The sequence below is a fragment of the Coenobita brevimanus genome, chromosome 101 (genome assembly GCF_032717465.1).
Source record: "Coenobita brevimanus isolate Jiangsu-jjx chromosome 101, ASM3271746v2, whole genome shotgun sequence".
Taxonomy (NCBI): Eukaryota; Metazoa; Arthropoda; class Malacostraca; order Decapoda; family Coenobitidae; genus Coenobita; species Coenobita brevimanus.
Window position 1 is genome coordinate 11,542,855 of NC_137054.1, and position 17,983 is coordinate 11,560,837.

The following is a 17,983-nucleotide window of genomic DNA, read 5'->3' on the forward strand; positions in this document are numbered from 1 at the left end:
TTGCCCTCATGCTTCTCGTGCCACACTCAAAGAAGCATGAGTTGGAAGAATACTGGTCCATGGACCCCTTACTACCCTCACCTGCCTTCAATAAGTACATGGCCAGAGATCGCTTCCGGAACATCATGGGAAACCTGCACTTTGCCGACAACGATGTACCTTCCCAAACCGACCCACTCTGGAAGATCCGGGAGATTCTGAGCAGAATGAAGGATAAGTTTATGACATTCTTCCACCCCTTTCAGAAGGTTGTCATTGACGAATCCTTGGTTTTGTTCAGAGGACGTCTTAGGTTTGTGCAGTACATTCCATGCAAACGCCATCGCTTTGGAATCAAGTTCTTTGTACTGTGCGACTGTAAGACGGGGTACATCCTTCACTTTGTCATTTATTCAGCCAGCACTGTCGATCTTGATAAAACACACCCCCTTGGCTTCTCAGGCTGTGTAGTGAAAGTGCTCCTTGAAAGGTATTTTGGTGGGAATCATGTGCTGTATACAGACAACTATTATACAACACCAAAACTTGTCATATACCTTTCAGAGCACGGCATCGGCTCCTGCAGCACTGTCAAGAATAATCGTGCCCAGTTCCCTAAATTCCCAGAGGCAGGAACCTCGCAGCGAGGAGATGTGCACCTATGCAAGTCTGAGAAGATGCTGGCAATACGGTGGCATGACAAGAGGGTCGTGCACATGCTCACCACCGTACACAAGGGGGAAATGACAGACAGTGGGAAGGTCGATCGTAGGACAGGCGAACCTGTGAGGAAACCTGATGCTGTCTTAGACTACAATATCAACATGCGGCTGGTGGACAAGTCCGACATGATGACTGGAGGGATCGACTGCCTCAGGAAGAATACTAGGTGGTACAGGAAAGTTTTTCTGCATCTCATAGACATGACGATGCTGAACGCCTTCATCCTGTACAAGATGAAGGTCAAGCCACCCAAGACCTTCTCCCTGAGGTTGTTCCCCAGGACTTGTGTTCAGCAGCTGCTTGAAAGATATGGTAGGGTGACAGCAGCAACTCCAAGGCGCCATCCAGTAACACCTCCCGACAGACTTGAGCAGAGGGCGTACATGGATCAGCACAGACTGGTGCAAATGCCTGCCACAACCAAGAGGAAGGCTGCGATCCGCAGGTGCCAGGTGTGTGCACATACCACCCGACGCACACCTGAGCACAAACGCACCTCTTGGCAGTGCGCTGAGTGCCAGGTTCCCCTTTGTGTTACCTGCATCTTTGATTACCACAGCCAGAAGCAGTTCTAAAAGTGCAAGTGGGAAAGGAAAATAATGTGTAAATAATGTGTAAATAGCAAGTGAAAGCAATGGATGTACAGTACATATGATTGAACATTGTAATATAGTTTTATGTTACTGCAAGTGACAGTGAATAACATAGTGTAAGTAAAATAGAAGTGTAAATATATAAAACACAATAGAATATGTAAATAGAAATGTAAGTAATTAGTAATATAAGAATATGAGTACAAATACTTGAGGTTATAACAGTGAAAGTGAATCCGTGGCTCTCTATGTATTTTACTGATTGGAAAATTGAATGACTTCAGTGACAATAAACTAATACTACTGAAGGAAACTTATGGATAAAGACTGCAGATATATATAAGTGTTATATAGTAATAGAAATATAAAGTGTGAGGGGTTTTGTGAATAATAAATGACAGAATACCAACAGCGAACTAGCGCAAGTGGGAAGGTCATACGCGCTCGTAATTTTCATTGCTTTCACAGTGGGGTTTTTTTGGAGTATGGATCCCAAACTACTTGATAATCATAGAATAGTGTTTCTAGTGATAATATCTGGCTGTGGTAATCATATTACAGGTTGTCGGGAAGTGTAAAATGGAGACTTTGTTACCTAACTTCAGAGGTCTCCACAAGTCCTACGGTAATCGACAAAGGCTCAACAAACATCCCAGGAGAAAGCTGAATGTATGTGCCATATGCATATAATTTTAATATTCTAGGACTAATAACTGATTTTTGGCAAATATTTTTTGAGAGTCTGTCGGAGCCCGAATATGCCCGGGAGACACACAAAACATTGGGAAACAAGCCCGCGGTGTAAAGGTTAAAGAGTCAGTCGGGGCGCGAATATCCTCGCGGGATGCGCAAGGAGCGCCAAAACATCCTTGCGGTTTAGGGGTTAAATAGCCATTCTCTTTGCTGAAGGCACAACAGAAAATGATGAATAATGGCGAGCCAAAAGAAAAATGTTAAAGGATATTTTTTTCTTGTAAAATCCTCTGGCAACGGGAGGCATATATATATATAATATATATATATATATATATATATATATATTTTTGCGAGGAAGAAGGAACCAAAGGCCATGAGCCCGCAGTTTACAGTTCCCTCCAAGAGAAAAACAAAACACAATAGACAGCCAAATTCAAGATCCAATCATTTTGAGATGCCTGGACACACTGCGTTTGAAAGACTAGAGATCATAGGCAGCAGGAAATACAGACAGAGGGAGACAGTTCCAGAGCTGACCTGTTGCATAAATAAAAGACTGGGAGTAACGGTTAACTCTTGCATTAGAGAGTTGGACAGAAAAGGGATGAGAGTTTGCTGCCAGACGGGTGCTACGTGCCCATCGTAGAGGTGGAGGAATGCAAGCAGACAGTTCAGAGGAGCAGTGACCATTAAAGTAACAATAGAAAAGAGATAAAGATGCAACAGTGCGGTGAAGAGACAGAGGTTGAAGGGATTCAGTAAGAGGAGGAGAGTTAATGAGACGAAAAGCCTTTGACTCCATCCTGTTGAGAAGAGTTGTATGTGGGGAGCCTCCCCACACATGAGAGTTGTACTCCACACAGGGGCAGATAAAACCCCTGTATAGAGTCAACAATTGTGCAGAGGTAAAGAAAAAGAGGAGTCGGCTTAGCACACCCAATCTCTTGGAAGCAGATTTTACAAGAGATGTAATATGATCTTTCCAAGATAAGTCCCGAGTAAATGAAACCCCAAGCATGTTCAAGGATGATGCAGGATTAAGCTGAATATTATTAAACATTAGTGGGTATACCTGTGGAAGATTTTGTCGAGTTGATAGGTGTAAGAACTGAGTCTTAGATGCATTAAAAACAACCATATTATTTTTACCCCAGTCAGAGATACGAGCCAAGTCAGACATTAGGTGTGCCATAGCCTCATCCCTTGTTTGATGAAGTAACTGTTGAGATGGGCGTTGCGGGAACCGAATGGAAAGGTGAAGGGTGGAGTCATCAGCGTATGAGTGGATAGGGTTAGATGTACAGCTTAGAAGATCATTGATGAATAAAAGGAAGAGAGTTGGTGACAGGACAGAGCCCTGCGGAACACCACTGTTGATAGATCTAGGAGAAGAACGATGGCCGTCTACAACAGCGGCTATAGAACGACCAGAAAGGAAACTAGCAATGAAGGCACAGATAGAAGGATAGAAACTGTAGGAGGGCAGTTTGGAAATTAAAGATTTATGCCAGACTCGATCAAAAGCCTTTGAGATGTCAAGTGCAATGGCAAAGGTTTCGCCAAAGTCCCGAAAGGAGGATGACCAGGAGTCTGAAAGGTAGGTGAGAAGATCGCCAGTGGAGCGTCCCTGACGGAACCCATACTGACGATCGGAAAGAAGGTTGTGATAGGAAAGATGCCTTAAAATTTTTCTATTGAGAATTGACTCGAAAACTTTTGAAATACAGGACATTAAAGCAATTGGAAGATAGTTGGAGGGTTGGGAGTGGTCACCCTTCTTTGGGACTGGCTGAATGAGAGGAAACTTCCAGCAAGAAGGAAAGGTACAAGTTAACAGACAAAGGCGAAAGAGTTTGCCTAGGCAGGGTGTAAGCACAGAAGCACAGTTCTTGAGAACAACAGGAGGGACCCCATCAGGCCCATATGCCTTGTTAGTACTGAGGCCAGTGATGGCAGAAAATATATCAACTGAAGAAATTTTAATGTCAGCCATGACGAAGTCAGAGGGGGGAAGTGATGGAGGAACAGCACCGGAATCGTCTAAGGTGGAATTGGAGGAGAAAGTCTGTGCGAAGAGATCTGCTTTATCAGTAGAAGAAATAGCTACAGAACCATCAGAGTAGAAAAGAGGAGGGAAGGATGATGAGGTAAAGTTGTTAGAAAGATTTCTGGCAAGGTGCCAGAAGAAGCGGGAAGAATTCGAGTTGGAGAGTTGAGAGCATTTAGTATGGATGAAATTATTTTTAGTAGAGCGAAGAACAGACTTAGCATGATTCTGGGCAGAAACGTAAAGATGATGTGATTCAGGGGTGGGTTGACTCCGGTACCTTTTGTAGGCCCTCTCCTTGTTGCAGACAGCATTAGAACAAGCGTGATTAAACCAAGGCTTTCTTGCGTTAGTCAAAGGATATGAGAAAGGAATGTATGCTTCCATGCCTGAGAGAATAACCTCCATAATACGCAAGGCACACTCAGATGGCTCCTGGCCATGGAAGCAATAATCATTCCAGGGAAAATCAAAGAAATACTGTACTGCCTGGGGGCCTCCCAGTCCACGGCTCCAAAATGCCACAGACGACGTTTCCCTGGAGGGTCCACAGGCCGTACCGGAGTGATAGGAGAGGTTAAGGTAATAAGGTTGTGATCAGAGGAGCCCAACGGAGAGAAAAGATTAACAGAGTAAGCAGAAGGATTAGTTGTGAGGAAGAGGTCAAGTATGTTGGAGCTCTCTCCAAGGCGGTCAGGGATACGGGTAGGGTGCTGTACAAGCTGCTCTAGGTCATTAAGGATAGAAAAGATGTAGGCTTGTTCACCAGGTGGATCCGTGAAAGGAGACGAGAGTCAAAGGTGGTGGTGAACATTGAAATCTCCTAGAATGGAGATTTCAGAGAAAGGAGAAATGGATAGAATGTGTTCCATCGTAGAAGTAAGATAGTCGAAGAATTTTTGATAGTCAGTAGAATTAGGGGATAAGTAAACAGCACAGATATATTTAGTCAGAGAATGACAGGAAAGCTGAAGCCAGAGTGTAGAGAATTCAGAAGAACTGAGTTCAGGAACACAAGAGCATGAGAAATCGTTGTGTATATATACACAACAGCCACCTTTGGCTTTGAAATGAGTATAGAGAAAGTAAGAGGATACAGAAAAGGGTTTGCTGTCAGTTGCCTCAGACAGCTGAGTCTCCGTTAGAAGAAGAAGGTGAGGTCTAGAGGAGGAGAGGTGGTGATCAACGGAGCGAAAGTTAGAGGAAAGGTCGCGAATGTTGCAGAAATGAAGAAGAAGAGAGTCAGACAGTGGTTCCAGGCACCTCGAGTCATCACCGGGAGAGGGGCGGATGGTGGGGGCATTTATGGTCCCCCCCCTGGCGACCCCGAGGCTTGGTAAAGAGACGCCACTTAGTTAAATTTTGAATAGGAAGTGTAGTGTGTACTGTGCATGTAGTTTGGTGTAGATAGTTAGAGAAATTTGTACTGGAGAGCATGCTGGCCTACTCTCTGTGTAACTGAGACTCTGAAAAAGTTCAGCAAAGGGGGATGGTCAGGAATTCAGCTTCGCCAAAGCTACTAACAAACAAGCCATATATCCCAGGTTACTGCCCACAAAGTTTCGATACAATATGGCCACATGATTCCAAGATATTATGGGAACAAACAGACACAGGCAATTACATTTTCATTTTGCTGGGTGGGCAACAAATATAAACTACCAAAATTGTAAGCTGTAGCATCAGCCGATCTGGACAATACTCGCAAAGGGAATGGGAATGCTGATGATAGGGAGAGCTGGAGCTCCCATTTCACTAGCTACTAGAATATCTGACCATCCCCCTTTGCTGACCTTTTCAGAGTGACACTGACATGGAGAGTAGACCAGCATACTCCCCCAAACACTTCCTCTATCTCATGCACTACCATACATGCACTCTTCATATCATGCAACATACTCCACTATGTCACAGTGGGTGATGACAGCAAGGGCATGCAGCCAGAGAACTTTGCCTTCACTACCTGGTGCCGGACCTATTGAGAGGAGGGGTGATGAGGGCTCTGCCGGCACAGATTTGGGGACAGGGACGGGATGGGGCTCGAATCTGTGCTAGAGGGTACAGGGCATGCGGTTCACAGGCTGCCGCTTCCTCTTAATAGAGAGGGGCCTGAAACTATGAGTAGTGCCCCATAAGGCTGCCCTATCAGTGGGTGTATAATGGCAGGGCAGTTAGAGTACCAGGGCGTGCTTAGAGGGTGTCCTTGTAGCTGTCCAGGCACGATGCCCCAAAGTCACCGCTACAGTCATTGGTCACGGCTGGTGGGCTATGGGTCCCAGATCCCATGCCTGGACTTAGGACTGTGTGGGTGGGTGGGGTCTGTGGTCTGTCTCTCTCTGTTACTTTTACTGATTATGACGAAAAACAAAGTGAATCAAAGCAAACCTGAGGAAACTAAATCACCAAATGGGATCAGAGTGGCATCATGGAATGTGGAAGTTTGATGGCTAGACAGAGGGAAGTACACTCGACCCTCGACTTCCCGGACTAAAAGGGGGGAGACCAATCCGGGAATCACAAAAGTCCAGCCCCACATACCATTCCTCGGACTATTACCATACTTTGTCCAAAGTCTCCAATACTGTCCGGCAATTATTCCAATATTCTAAAGCATTCTGAAATGAAGACTACCTATACCAACATAACTAACATACACAGTACATAAAATAATAACACTGACACAATAACAATAATAATAACTGACACAATAGCGGTATTTTGCTAGCTACAACCGTAAGAATGGTTGTTTAGACTGTTGTTGATGAGAATGTGGAGGGTATGACAGAAGATCAGAAAGCTTTGTCACTAACCTGATCATACGGGTTTTACGAACAAACCTATAAACTAGTCACAATACCCAAAGAATCTTTAATGTTTCATTACATAACAAAATGAATTTGGTCAAGTTTAACCTCCTACTAAGAGAGAAAAAAAGTCCCCAGTTGAAGCACTTGTATTATGGAGCTGAAGTGGTCACTATCTTCTTTGTTTACAAACAGGGGAGCGCGCCACCATTGGAATCTGCCCGCGCATTTTAAACCTTGCCGTGCCTGTACCATAGGTAGTTAATTCGTGTGGTTCATTTTGGGGAGGGTGGTCTGGCACCTTCCTGTGTCATAGAAAACCACGGGATAGAAGTCCGCACCATAGGTGACTTGACTATTACTGTATTTCTCTATGAACGTATATTTCACACTTAACAAACGCTATATATCATTATCACAATGATTCTAGGCACTATATCTATGACACAATATAAACACTTGCTTCACTATATTGGTAAAATACTCTCATCATCCGGGGCAGGGTGATGCAAAGTGGCAAACCCTGCTATAGCAAATTCGATTCCTGCCCAGGCCTAACGGCTGATAACAGGCCCCAATGTTTTACGAACACTATATGTATGTTCCACAGACACAAGCACTTCACAATATATTCACAAACACTATAATGATATTTTAATCACAGCTTCTGCCTCAAGCAGGACGGGGAAAATGGAAGAAGTTTAAAGGGACGAGGGATGGAATGCTACCCTTCCCCCTGGCTGGTGGTGAGAGGCTGAGGAATACCGATTCGTTCTACCTGACGCCAGGACCACCGGGGTTGCTAAATGTTTACTTTGGACATTTGACTGGCCTGTTAGGACGCACTAAAATTTGATGCAAATCGTCTGGAGACATTTTTTTACACATATTTTTCTGCTTTCGAATGTGATTTACGTCTTTGTGTTTTGACCAGTACAAACCCAAAGAACGTGAATTGTGTCTTCGTGTACTGATGGGTTAAGCATAACGAATTTACACAGACATACTTTAGACAGTGGACGTAGAAAACTGGCAATGTATATGCTTGATATTACACACTGCATTTATATAAAGAAGTATAAAGAGCACGAATAAAGCGATGAAAAGAAGGACCACTGTACAGTACAACATGGATGCATGTGGGTGTAGTGAGTTCAGAAAAACTATAGCTATGCACTAGTGGAAAATGAACATCATATTTGAAATCAGTGCCACATTATTGTCTTGGGATACCCATTTTTGTCTCTGAACTGAAATTCTTGTCGAGTAGTGTAATGGGATAGAGGGTTAGAATGATGATACTTTCGGAATTATACTTTAGTGAAAACTGTTGCACCATAACAGGGGCATCTACAATATATTTACAAACTAAGAGACATTACAGTATCCCACAGGAGAGAGAGAGAGAGAGAGAGAGAGATGGATGGATGGAGGCCACATTTTACCTGGGTAAACTGGAGTGATAAGCCTATCTTCCTCCCGTTCAACAATAATCTTGGCACCACTGTTGTGCGAAAGTCGACGGATAACCTCACCATTTCTTCCAATGATGCATCCAACTGCTACCTGTCCACACCAGGAAATATGATATTAGAGATACAAAAGGTGATTGATAAGTTTGTGGCCTAAGGCTGCAGGAGATAAGCTATACAGTTTTCACTGAATGTGTGTGCATTTAATTTACTGTATGATTACACAGAATTAACTAGAGTTGTTTTCCTGTTACAGGTAATTAAACCCTTAAAGTTAGCAGTTCCTGAAAAACTAGAAAACACCAGCCATCATGCAGTAATCCACTACCTCAGTCTCAAAGGCTTAACATCCAGTGAGGTTCAAAAGGACAAGGTGGCTACACGGAGGGAGGATGTCCCTTTGCACAGCAGAGTAAAGATGGCTAATGAATTCCAAAGTGTAAGGCAGAGCGTAAAAGACAACCCTCATCCGGGGAGGCCAATCACCATCATAACAAACAAAATTCACTGTCAAGATTCATGACATCATCATAGCAGATCAACTAGAAATGGAACGCTACACTGCCACCGAGCTGGATATCTCCCAGGCATGCATCCATCCAGTCATCCACAACAAACTTCAGATGTCAAGGGTGCCCTTGTGGCCCTCCTTGGATGTTAAGCCCTTGAGACTGAGGTAGTAGATAACTGCATCATGACTTGTATTATCCACTTTCATAGAAACTGCTGACTTTCACAGTTAAAATATCTGTAACAGCAAAACAACTCAAGTTAGTACCTTTAAACTTTCTGTGTAATTACTCAATATATTGAGCTGCATGCACATTCAGTGAAAATGGTATAGCTCATCTGCAACTACCTATGGCCATGAACTTATCAATTACCCCTCAGACTAGAATATTTGAATGAAATATTAAGAAATCCATCTAATGGTGGATTTACAGTTCAGTACACACACACATATATATATAAATATAAATATACAGTAATCCCTCCACAATCTGATGTAATAGAGCCAAAGGCATGTCCGTAAAGTATACAGTACATATATATACAATATATGTATATGTATATATATATATATATATATATACAGTAATCCCTCCACTATCTGATGTAAAAGAGCCAAAGGCATGTCCGGAAAGTGGGCCTCTGACTGCTGGACTGGTACTTATGACCCTAACCCAGCCTAACTTTGAAAGCCACCTAAATAATTCCCTACCGGACATGCATAGCACTTATTTAAACCTATTAAAGGCCTTATTCACACCAATAATGGCCATAAAGCATGAAATAAATGAAATGAAACCACAGAATGAAGAATTAGAAGTATGGAAAATACTTAGGCCTAGCAGTATATAGGGTACTGTACTTACGAAACGCCTGTGGCCACCTCCTTGAACTCTCTGAGACTCTGTTAGTTTTGAAAATGCTCTTGAAGCACGTACAGTAATCCAGAGTTGTGCTACACTTAATTCTTTGCACTGTGAGTTATAATTGTTTAACAATGCACATTCTTCTTAACTGAACCACGTCAGTTTCAACTACCAGTTTCAACCGCCACTCTGCACTCCACACTTAATCCTTTCCACTCTAAATTCTAATTTCTTAACACTTCACAACACTGTAAATTCCCATGTGGTATAGTGGCAAGGTCTACCTATCAATCTATTGCCAGACGCCTCAATCCCATTTGGGGTGGCCACAAACAAATCGCCTCCACGTCGCCCTGTTCCCCGCCATTTCACTGCCCTGCTCCCAACTCACACCCCCCTCTCTCATATACCTCTCCACCCCATCCCTCCATCTCATCCTCGGCCTCCCCCTCCCTCTTCCCTCCTCCACCTCACTCACATACACTCTCTTCGTCAGTCTTTCACCCTCCATCCTCTCCACATGGCAAGGTATTGCAATTTATTCACTGTTTATTAGTAAAAAAACGAGCACAATGTCCGGTAAGTGGGGAGTCAGGAAAGTGGGCGTCCGGAAAGTACATGGATTACTGTATATACAGTATATTCTGTGTATGTATATCTATATATATATATATATATATATATATATATATATATATACAGTATATAGGAAGCATTAGGAGAAACACACCCGAGGTGGTTTGGCCATGTGAAGAGGATGGAGAGTGAGAGACTGACAAGGAGAGTATTGAGTGAGGTGGAGGGGGAGAGAGGGAGGGGGAGGCCAAGGATGAGATGGAGAGATGGAGTGGTGAGGTATATGAGAAAGGGTGGTGTGAATTGGGAGCAGGGCAGTGAAATGGCAGGGGACAGGGTGACATGGAGGCAATTGGTTTGTGGTCACCTCGTATGGGACTAAGGCATCTGGCAATGGATAGAATAGCTATATAGATATAAACATATATATTTATATACATATATATTTATATACATATCTGTATCTATATATATATATATATATATATATATATATATATATATATATATATCTATCTATCTATCTATCTATATAGATAGATAGATAGATAGATAGATAGATATAAAACCTCATCTCAGCCATTTGAGTGTCCACTGCAGGACCGGCCTATCCTGACCGAAATGGGGACGATACAGCCAATGTATCTCTACCAAGTGGCTTAGGCTGTCCGGTAGAGATTGTATGTACAGTGAGAAGTGCTTGTAAGTGTAACTGTAGTGTTGGAGTGGCTTTGGATGTGTGTGTAGTCTGTGAACCAAATGTAGTCAGCCTGCGCAAGCCGACTGGGTGCAGCCATTCTTTATAGTATGCGACACTGGTTCAACCACAGTACCCCTTGTGTCCGCCAATCCAGTACGTGGCCAGAAGAACGCTCCCAAAGTTTATTATCCTGGCGGGGCGTGAACCATCATTGTTCAGCGTACGAAAACGCACACTTTACCACTGTACCACAGAGGCTCCGTATATATATATATATATATATATATATTTAAAGAGGGCTCTAGTGAGCTAAATAAATATTTTGTGAACAGCCAAATTTAATACAAAGTACATCTTTGCACTAAGAGGGTTAATGATGTTTCTGACCCTTTCACCCTGAGAGGTCTCTCCTAACCTGAACAAAATCATCTGGTATTAGCCAGATTAAAACACATGGTACATCCTTGAGCTGCAGATTTAACAATCACTGAACTATTAATCCTCTCATGACTCAGATATCGGAGCAAAATTTCAACAACATGCTACCATTCAATGGAGACAGTACCCAACCAAAATCCAGACACTCATTACCAAATGACAATGGCTGAGTCCAACAAAATAACAACTGCTATGTTCACTTTAAAAAAGCCTTCGTTTGTCTTGTTTACACCACAAAGAAGTAAATACTACTCAGGAATACCGGGGAAGAAGTATGACAGTAAAAGAAAAAATACAGGCAGCAGAATACACTGCATAGTTTAAGAACTTTTTTTTGTTGCCATGAGAAGCAGCTCCCATAGCCTGAGCTACAGTAACACTTTCTACAATAAAATCATTCCTAAATGAGCAACAGTGATTGTAGTTAGAGCAACATTTTCTACAATATTATCATTCATAAATGAGCTACAGTGACTATTTTTGTACCAATATGTAGGGAAGTAAGATATCTACAACTATCTCTCAGTATATTATTGTGGGAAATGCACATTTTTATCTCAAAAAGTGAAACAAAGAAAATATTTAGTAAAATAACTACAGCGAACTCTCAATTATCCGTTGTAATTCAGCCACACCCTATGCCGAATAAAGTGAAATGCCAGATATTGCATAGTACCCCCCCATTAGCTTAACATTCAGCAATGAGCAAGATACTGTATTACTATACATCTCAACACTGTATCCTAAAAGCTTTCCCAAGAGTAAAAGATTAAAAGCAAGATTAAATTCTATCTATCTATCTATATACCTAGGCTGCTTCCCCCAAGGAAAGGGAGGTAGCCGAGACAGGACGACTCACTCTCCATTTACTCATCCATTCAAACACATTTATTCGCATCTTAGCCCCAAAGGGGAGAACGGACAGATCCTCACCGCACCACACCGCACAAGGGTCAACTGCACAATGCAATCAGTGACATCCGCAGCAGGGCCCGACAGCAGAACTGGTTTACCCCTGCCACATCATAATACACCCATCCCCTTACCCGCACCTGACCTGACTAGCTGATCAGACCAAATGCGGGAGAATATCCCCTCAGGGCTGCGTCATCACTTATTCATTCACAATTTCTCTCCATTTATTTCTGTCACGCACAGCCACTCTTCCTTGCTCAACAGACATCCCTCTCGCATCCAGCGCTCTCTTCACACTGTCCATCCATCCTATTCGTGGTCTTCCTCTCAGCCTTACACCTCTCACATCAGATCTAGTTATCTTTTTCACCAATCGCTCATTATCCATTCTCTCCATATGCCCAAATTACAGTACAGTATTGCTACAATACACCCACGATCACTAATTTCTGCTCAGGGGTGCCCCCTTCCTACTCCTGTATATCCAGGGAAATGGAGAGGGAGGAGGAAATGAACTCCACCTGTCACTAGTCTACCCGAGCTCCCAACCCTTCCCCATCCCCCTACCTAGCCCACTAACCCCACCTGTCACTCTTAACTGGAAGTTACATCTCAAACTGACCTCATACTTAACACTCATGGTCACATTACTATTAAACAAACATAAGACAATAGTTTATGTAAAAAGTATATAATATACTGGTAATTGTCAACATCCTGCAGCAAAAAAATTAATGTACTACAACTCTAAGACTAAAACAATATCATAAACAATGGCCACCCCTGGCCTCATACATTGGGCTTGCTGTTTACTTTGGTACAGGTATGGGGGAGGTTGGGAGCTGCGTGGAGCTCGTTTCATTCTCCCCCTCCCCTCTTCCCTGGGTATACAGGGGTAGGAAGGGGGCATCCCTGAGCAGAAACTGGTGTTCGTGAATGTACATTTAGTACAGCAATTCAGTAGATATAATCATAATCATACTCATCAAGTGTTGGCACTACCATAAAAGCCACAAACTCGGCTATCGCACATAACTAGGGTATAGCAGGCAGAGCACTTGGGCATTGAGCACTGAGGGGCCACAAAGAATGTCAGCACTACAGCAATGAGCAAGGAATAGGGGGGAAGTGGGGGATGGTTGCCTTGGTGCAAAGGTGGACTTCTCCCACGATGCACTGACTGGTTGACGTGTGTTGCAGTGCTGTGGCCCACAGGCCACTGTCTGGGCCAGATGATACACACTACCTCTGAAAAATGCATAGTACTGCCAATTGCTTCCTGTTTTGCGTTGGATATTACCAAATTCTGCCGGATATTGTTTAATAAGGCCAAGCAAAAAGCGCTGGCTATTGCGACGATGGATAACTGAGTTTACTGTATTAGTTTTGCTTCAGCTAGTATTGCTGACACCACAAACAGGAAGTACAATTATTCGGGAGTACTGAGGAAAATGAAATGTGGAAGTAGATGCAAAAAAAAAACAGGCAGCAGAATAAAGTTTATCAATGATTTTCATTGCTGCAAAAAACAGTTCCCGCAGACTGAGTTAGGGTGGCATTTTCTTTCATAAAGTTGTTCTTAATCTACAGCAACTGTTTTTTCTTTTAACTAATATGTAAGGAAATCATCAATAAATTTCAGCAGAGTATTGCAAAACAAGTATATTTCTATCTCAAAAGAAAGTAAAGAAGGCGTTTAGTGAAATAACTATTCATTTTGCATCAGCTACTCTTGCTTACCCTACCAACAAAAAATACATGTACTGTACTTCAATGGTCCCTGTCCCAGTGGGGCCTCGCACCTGGCGTTTTCTTATCTGGCGACAGGCTAGAAACTTTCCAAAGTCCTGCATTTGGTGCAGGACTTTGGAAATTCTGTGTGCACCCAGCTCGGCACTTGGCAGCCACCTTGTGACGACACCATCGTGTAAGCTGCCACCGCACAGACCACAGCTACCACCTTGCCTGACTGCTTTTTGTACCTGTGTCTCATGTTTGGCGATGTTAAGCCAGAACTTGTTACAACAGTACGAAGGCGACCTTGGGAGATAAAATGAGGCAGAGACCCAAGCTGCCACCCAGTAGTTATTCATCAACCCATAACCCACACTTTTAGCCAAGTAAAACATTCCTGAACTTGATATTTCAGTTTTTATTTCCTTTACATATTTATACTGATGTTTAGTATAGTTATGATTAAATCCTTGGGATTAAAGTCCAATACATGTAACCTGTAAAACAGAGTAACTTTCTGGTGACAAAAGACTCCTGTTAATTTTTCCCCACTTCAAGTCTGCCCCTGATCTGACAGTTTCGCTTCTGGCGCGATTTTTTTAGACTACTGTATTCACCAGATGTGGGGCCCCCCTGTACACTGTCTACAGTATATACAGTAATCCCTCCAAGATCTAATGTAATAGAGCCAAAGGCATGTCCCGGACTTGGGAAAAATGCCCCTGGACAGGTACTTATAGACCCCAACCCAACCTAACTTTGAAAGCCACCTATAAAACTCCCTACCGGATATACACACAACATATTTAAGACCCTATGCACACAAATAAGGGACAGAAACCATGAAATAAATGAAAAGGAACTAAAGAATGAGAAATTACAAGTGCGTATGGAAAATATTTAGAAGTGTACAGGGTACTTACGACACGTCTGTGGTCATCACGAAGATTAACTCGCCTCCTCTATGGCTCTGACAGTGGTAAAGGTGCACTTGAAGCACGTACAGTAATCCATTGTTGTGCTGCACTTAATCCTTTGCACTGTGAATTATGATTGTTTAACACTGCACATTCTGTTCTTACTTCCACAACACCAGTTGCAACACATCAATGTTGCACTCTGCACTTAATCCTTTGTACTCTGAATTCTGATTTCTTAACACTGCACAACACTGTAAATTCCCATGTGGTCTAGTAGTGAGGTATTGCATTTTATTCACAAAAACGAGCACGTGGGCAACCATGGTGACAAGGGAGCAATCACAACATTAGGTAGGCGGAAAATGGGGAGGATGCAGGGGTGCTCTAGCGGACGTCGGAGGAACTATGTGCCAAAACACAGCTGTTCATCACCATGTGGTAAATTTAAAGTACCATATGACAAATTTAAAGTAAGGATGAACATACATCGGCTTTTTTTTTTTTTTTTTTTTTTTGCATTTTTATGTTTTTTGGCCATTTTTGGTGTCCAAGGACACAAGCCCAAAATGTTCTGGACTTGGGCATCCGGGTCTTAAAGGGATTACTGTATTTACGTCCCTCCACCACTATGGCAGGCACGTAGCATCCGTTCTAACAGCACACTCTCGTCCCTTTTCTGTCCAACTCTCTAATGTAAGAGTTAACTGTTATTCCCAGTTCTTCATTTACCAGTACAGCATATATTTCTAACAGTTTATGTCAATGTTCCTTCAAGTTGTATTTTTTTTAATCTGAGTATCAATACCTACTCAATTTTTTATATGAATTATAATGGTTTGCACTGATTTACCCTAGGAAATATATATGCAACAGATCAACTCTAGAACTGTCTTCCTCTGACTGTACTTCCTACTTCTTGGTGGGAAGAATATACAGGCTTCTAGTGTTTGGTTCCTTCTTCCTTGGAAAAAAAAAAAAAAAAAAAAAAAAAAAGTACAACCATTCACTGGGGAAAAAGAATTATGGAGGCAGAAGACTGTAGGCAGGAGAATAAATAAGGGTAGAGTAGTTATAAACTTTTGGCATGTGGCCGTACAAGGGGAGTTAGACTGTGAGGTTCTGCAGTTGGGGGGGCGGGGGGAGGTGTGCTGAGTTTTCAGCTGCATTTGGACATGACTGGTGTCTTTCGGTCAGGAGAGGGCTACCATAATCCCTTCAGCCTCATAACATACTTCATATTATTTCACCCCAGCTACCAACAAATAATTTTACTCAGTTTTGGAGAGATCCCTCAGGTTGAAAGGTTTAGAGGCATACAATGCTGCACATTGATAAATAAGTGACTTACTTGAGGGACTAGCATTTCATTAGTCTCAATTACTGGTTTCTCATTTACAGTCTTTATTATGAGCTTCTGCGCAAGGCTGATATTCTCTTCAGCTCCTTGAATGCAGCATATCCGGTGGCCATCAACTTCTGTTGACAAAGTCCTCAGTTAATATCTATATAACAGAAAACCAGTGACTATACCTTAGAAAGTACTATTATCAAAAGCTTGAGTAATTTCAAGGAATACCAAGGTCTCTCCCACTTTCTCCACCCAAACTTATTTAGTTATGAGCCTCTATTATTCCATCTGACGTACCGGTAACCCTCACCTTGTTTTCAATTTTCCTCTGATTTCACCACCGGGCTGCCACTGTTACCTTAGTTGCCCTTCTCTTACCTGTTCTACAAAAACATAACCAGTTTACATTCATTTCCACTTCCTAACTACAGTGATCATACAATACAGCAGAACCTTGTTATAACAAATAACTCAAGGGAAAGGGCAGAGAGTATATCTGTTAGTTACATAAGACATTCAATACATACCTGCTATACCAGACCAAGGGTCAGTATATACAAAAAATAGACTGGTGGGCACCCCACTTAGGACAAGTTACAAGACATCAATAAATCAGTACTGTATGGGTTTGGTTTGTGCACCATGATACCATATACATATAACAGATCAATAAGGAATACAGAACTAATGTTGGCCTTCATTTCAAAAGATAATAAAGAAAAGAAGAAATACAACAAGAAATGGTTTTTATTTACCCTGTGACTTTGGTCCTCCTCCAAGTGCTCAGTGACTGACTGCTCTACCTGCAATGACTTGCTGCTCCATGCACTCACACTCAGAGGACATGTACAGTGCAATAAGCTTATACACTTAACAGTACAGTAACTAAAGTACAGTACAATAATTTCGAACACTATCTTTTCCACAAGCCTATACAGTCCGTTTAAACTTCTACATCACCAAGGGGTCATGGATGAACTTGGTTGGTGGCGGAGTGGCAGGAGCAAAGATGTTTTTGATACGAAGAGCAGAACGACACTGAGAATAAACCAGGTGCCTGACCTAGGACCTGCCCTGCCACCCACACACTGATCATGTGACTCAGCCTCTGCGACTCACACCCCAAACAGTGCATTCCATGTCTCCATTGCCCATCATCTCACACGTGGCTATCCAGTACGCCACAGCAAGTGCTCCCTATACCAGACCTGAGTTTAGTTTTCAATAAATTTGTCCAATAAGTTGCCAGATGCACTATCAATACTGAACCTTGGCTTAGTATATAACAAACATTGTCTATACCTCATACCAATTAATCTGGCCAGGTGTGTATGGCAACACTGTTCCCGCCGAGATTCTGATTGGCTGGAGGTGTTTGTTCGGTTTCGTTGTTGCTTAAACTGGTACTCTTTTTATTATCAGATGTGATACTGAGTTTGTCGACAATAAAATCGTCAAAAGCAATAAGAAATCCGTTATATACTTATCAACAATGAAACTTTCATAGGAAGATCGAGTTATGAGTAAACAACGTATTATAGCAGTCCAAGTCAAGGTCAGCATTCAAACAATTCCTTTAAATCTCCGACACTCCCTAACATAACAGAAAATTAAGGAAACCTGCTTAATCTAAGCGTTGGTATAACACATTTAAATTTTAAG

At 42.4% G+C, this 17,983-nt stretch overlaps 1 protein-coding gene across 1 annotated transcript in view; it reads right to left on the reverse strand.

The window, feature by feature from the left end:
• The window catches only part of LOC145414919 (tudor and KH domain-containing protein-like), a 94,421-nt gene that overhangs the window by 73,582 nt on the left and 2,856 nt on the right, over positions 1-17,983 (reverse strand). The window contains exons 2-3 of the mRNA XM_080284335.1: positions 16,322-16,449; positions 8,288-8,408 (exon numbers count right to left, since the gene is read on the reverse strand). Coding sequence (XP_080140461.1) covers positions 8,288-8,408; positions 16,322-16,449 — 249 coding nt within the window. The remainder of the gene's footprint in view (positions 1-8,287; positions 8,409-16,321; positions 16,450-17,983) is intronic.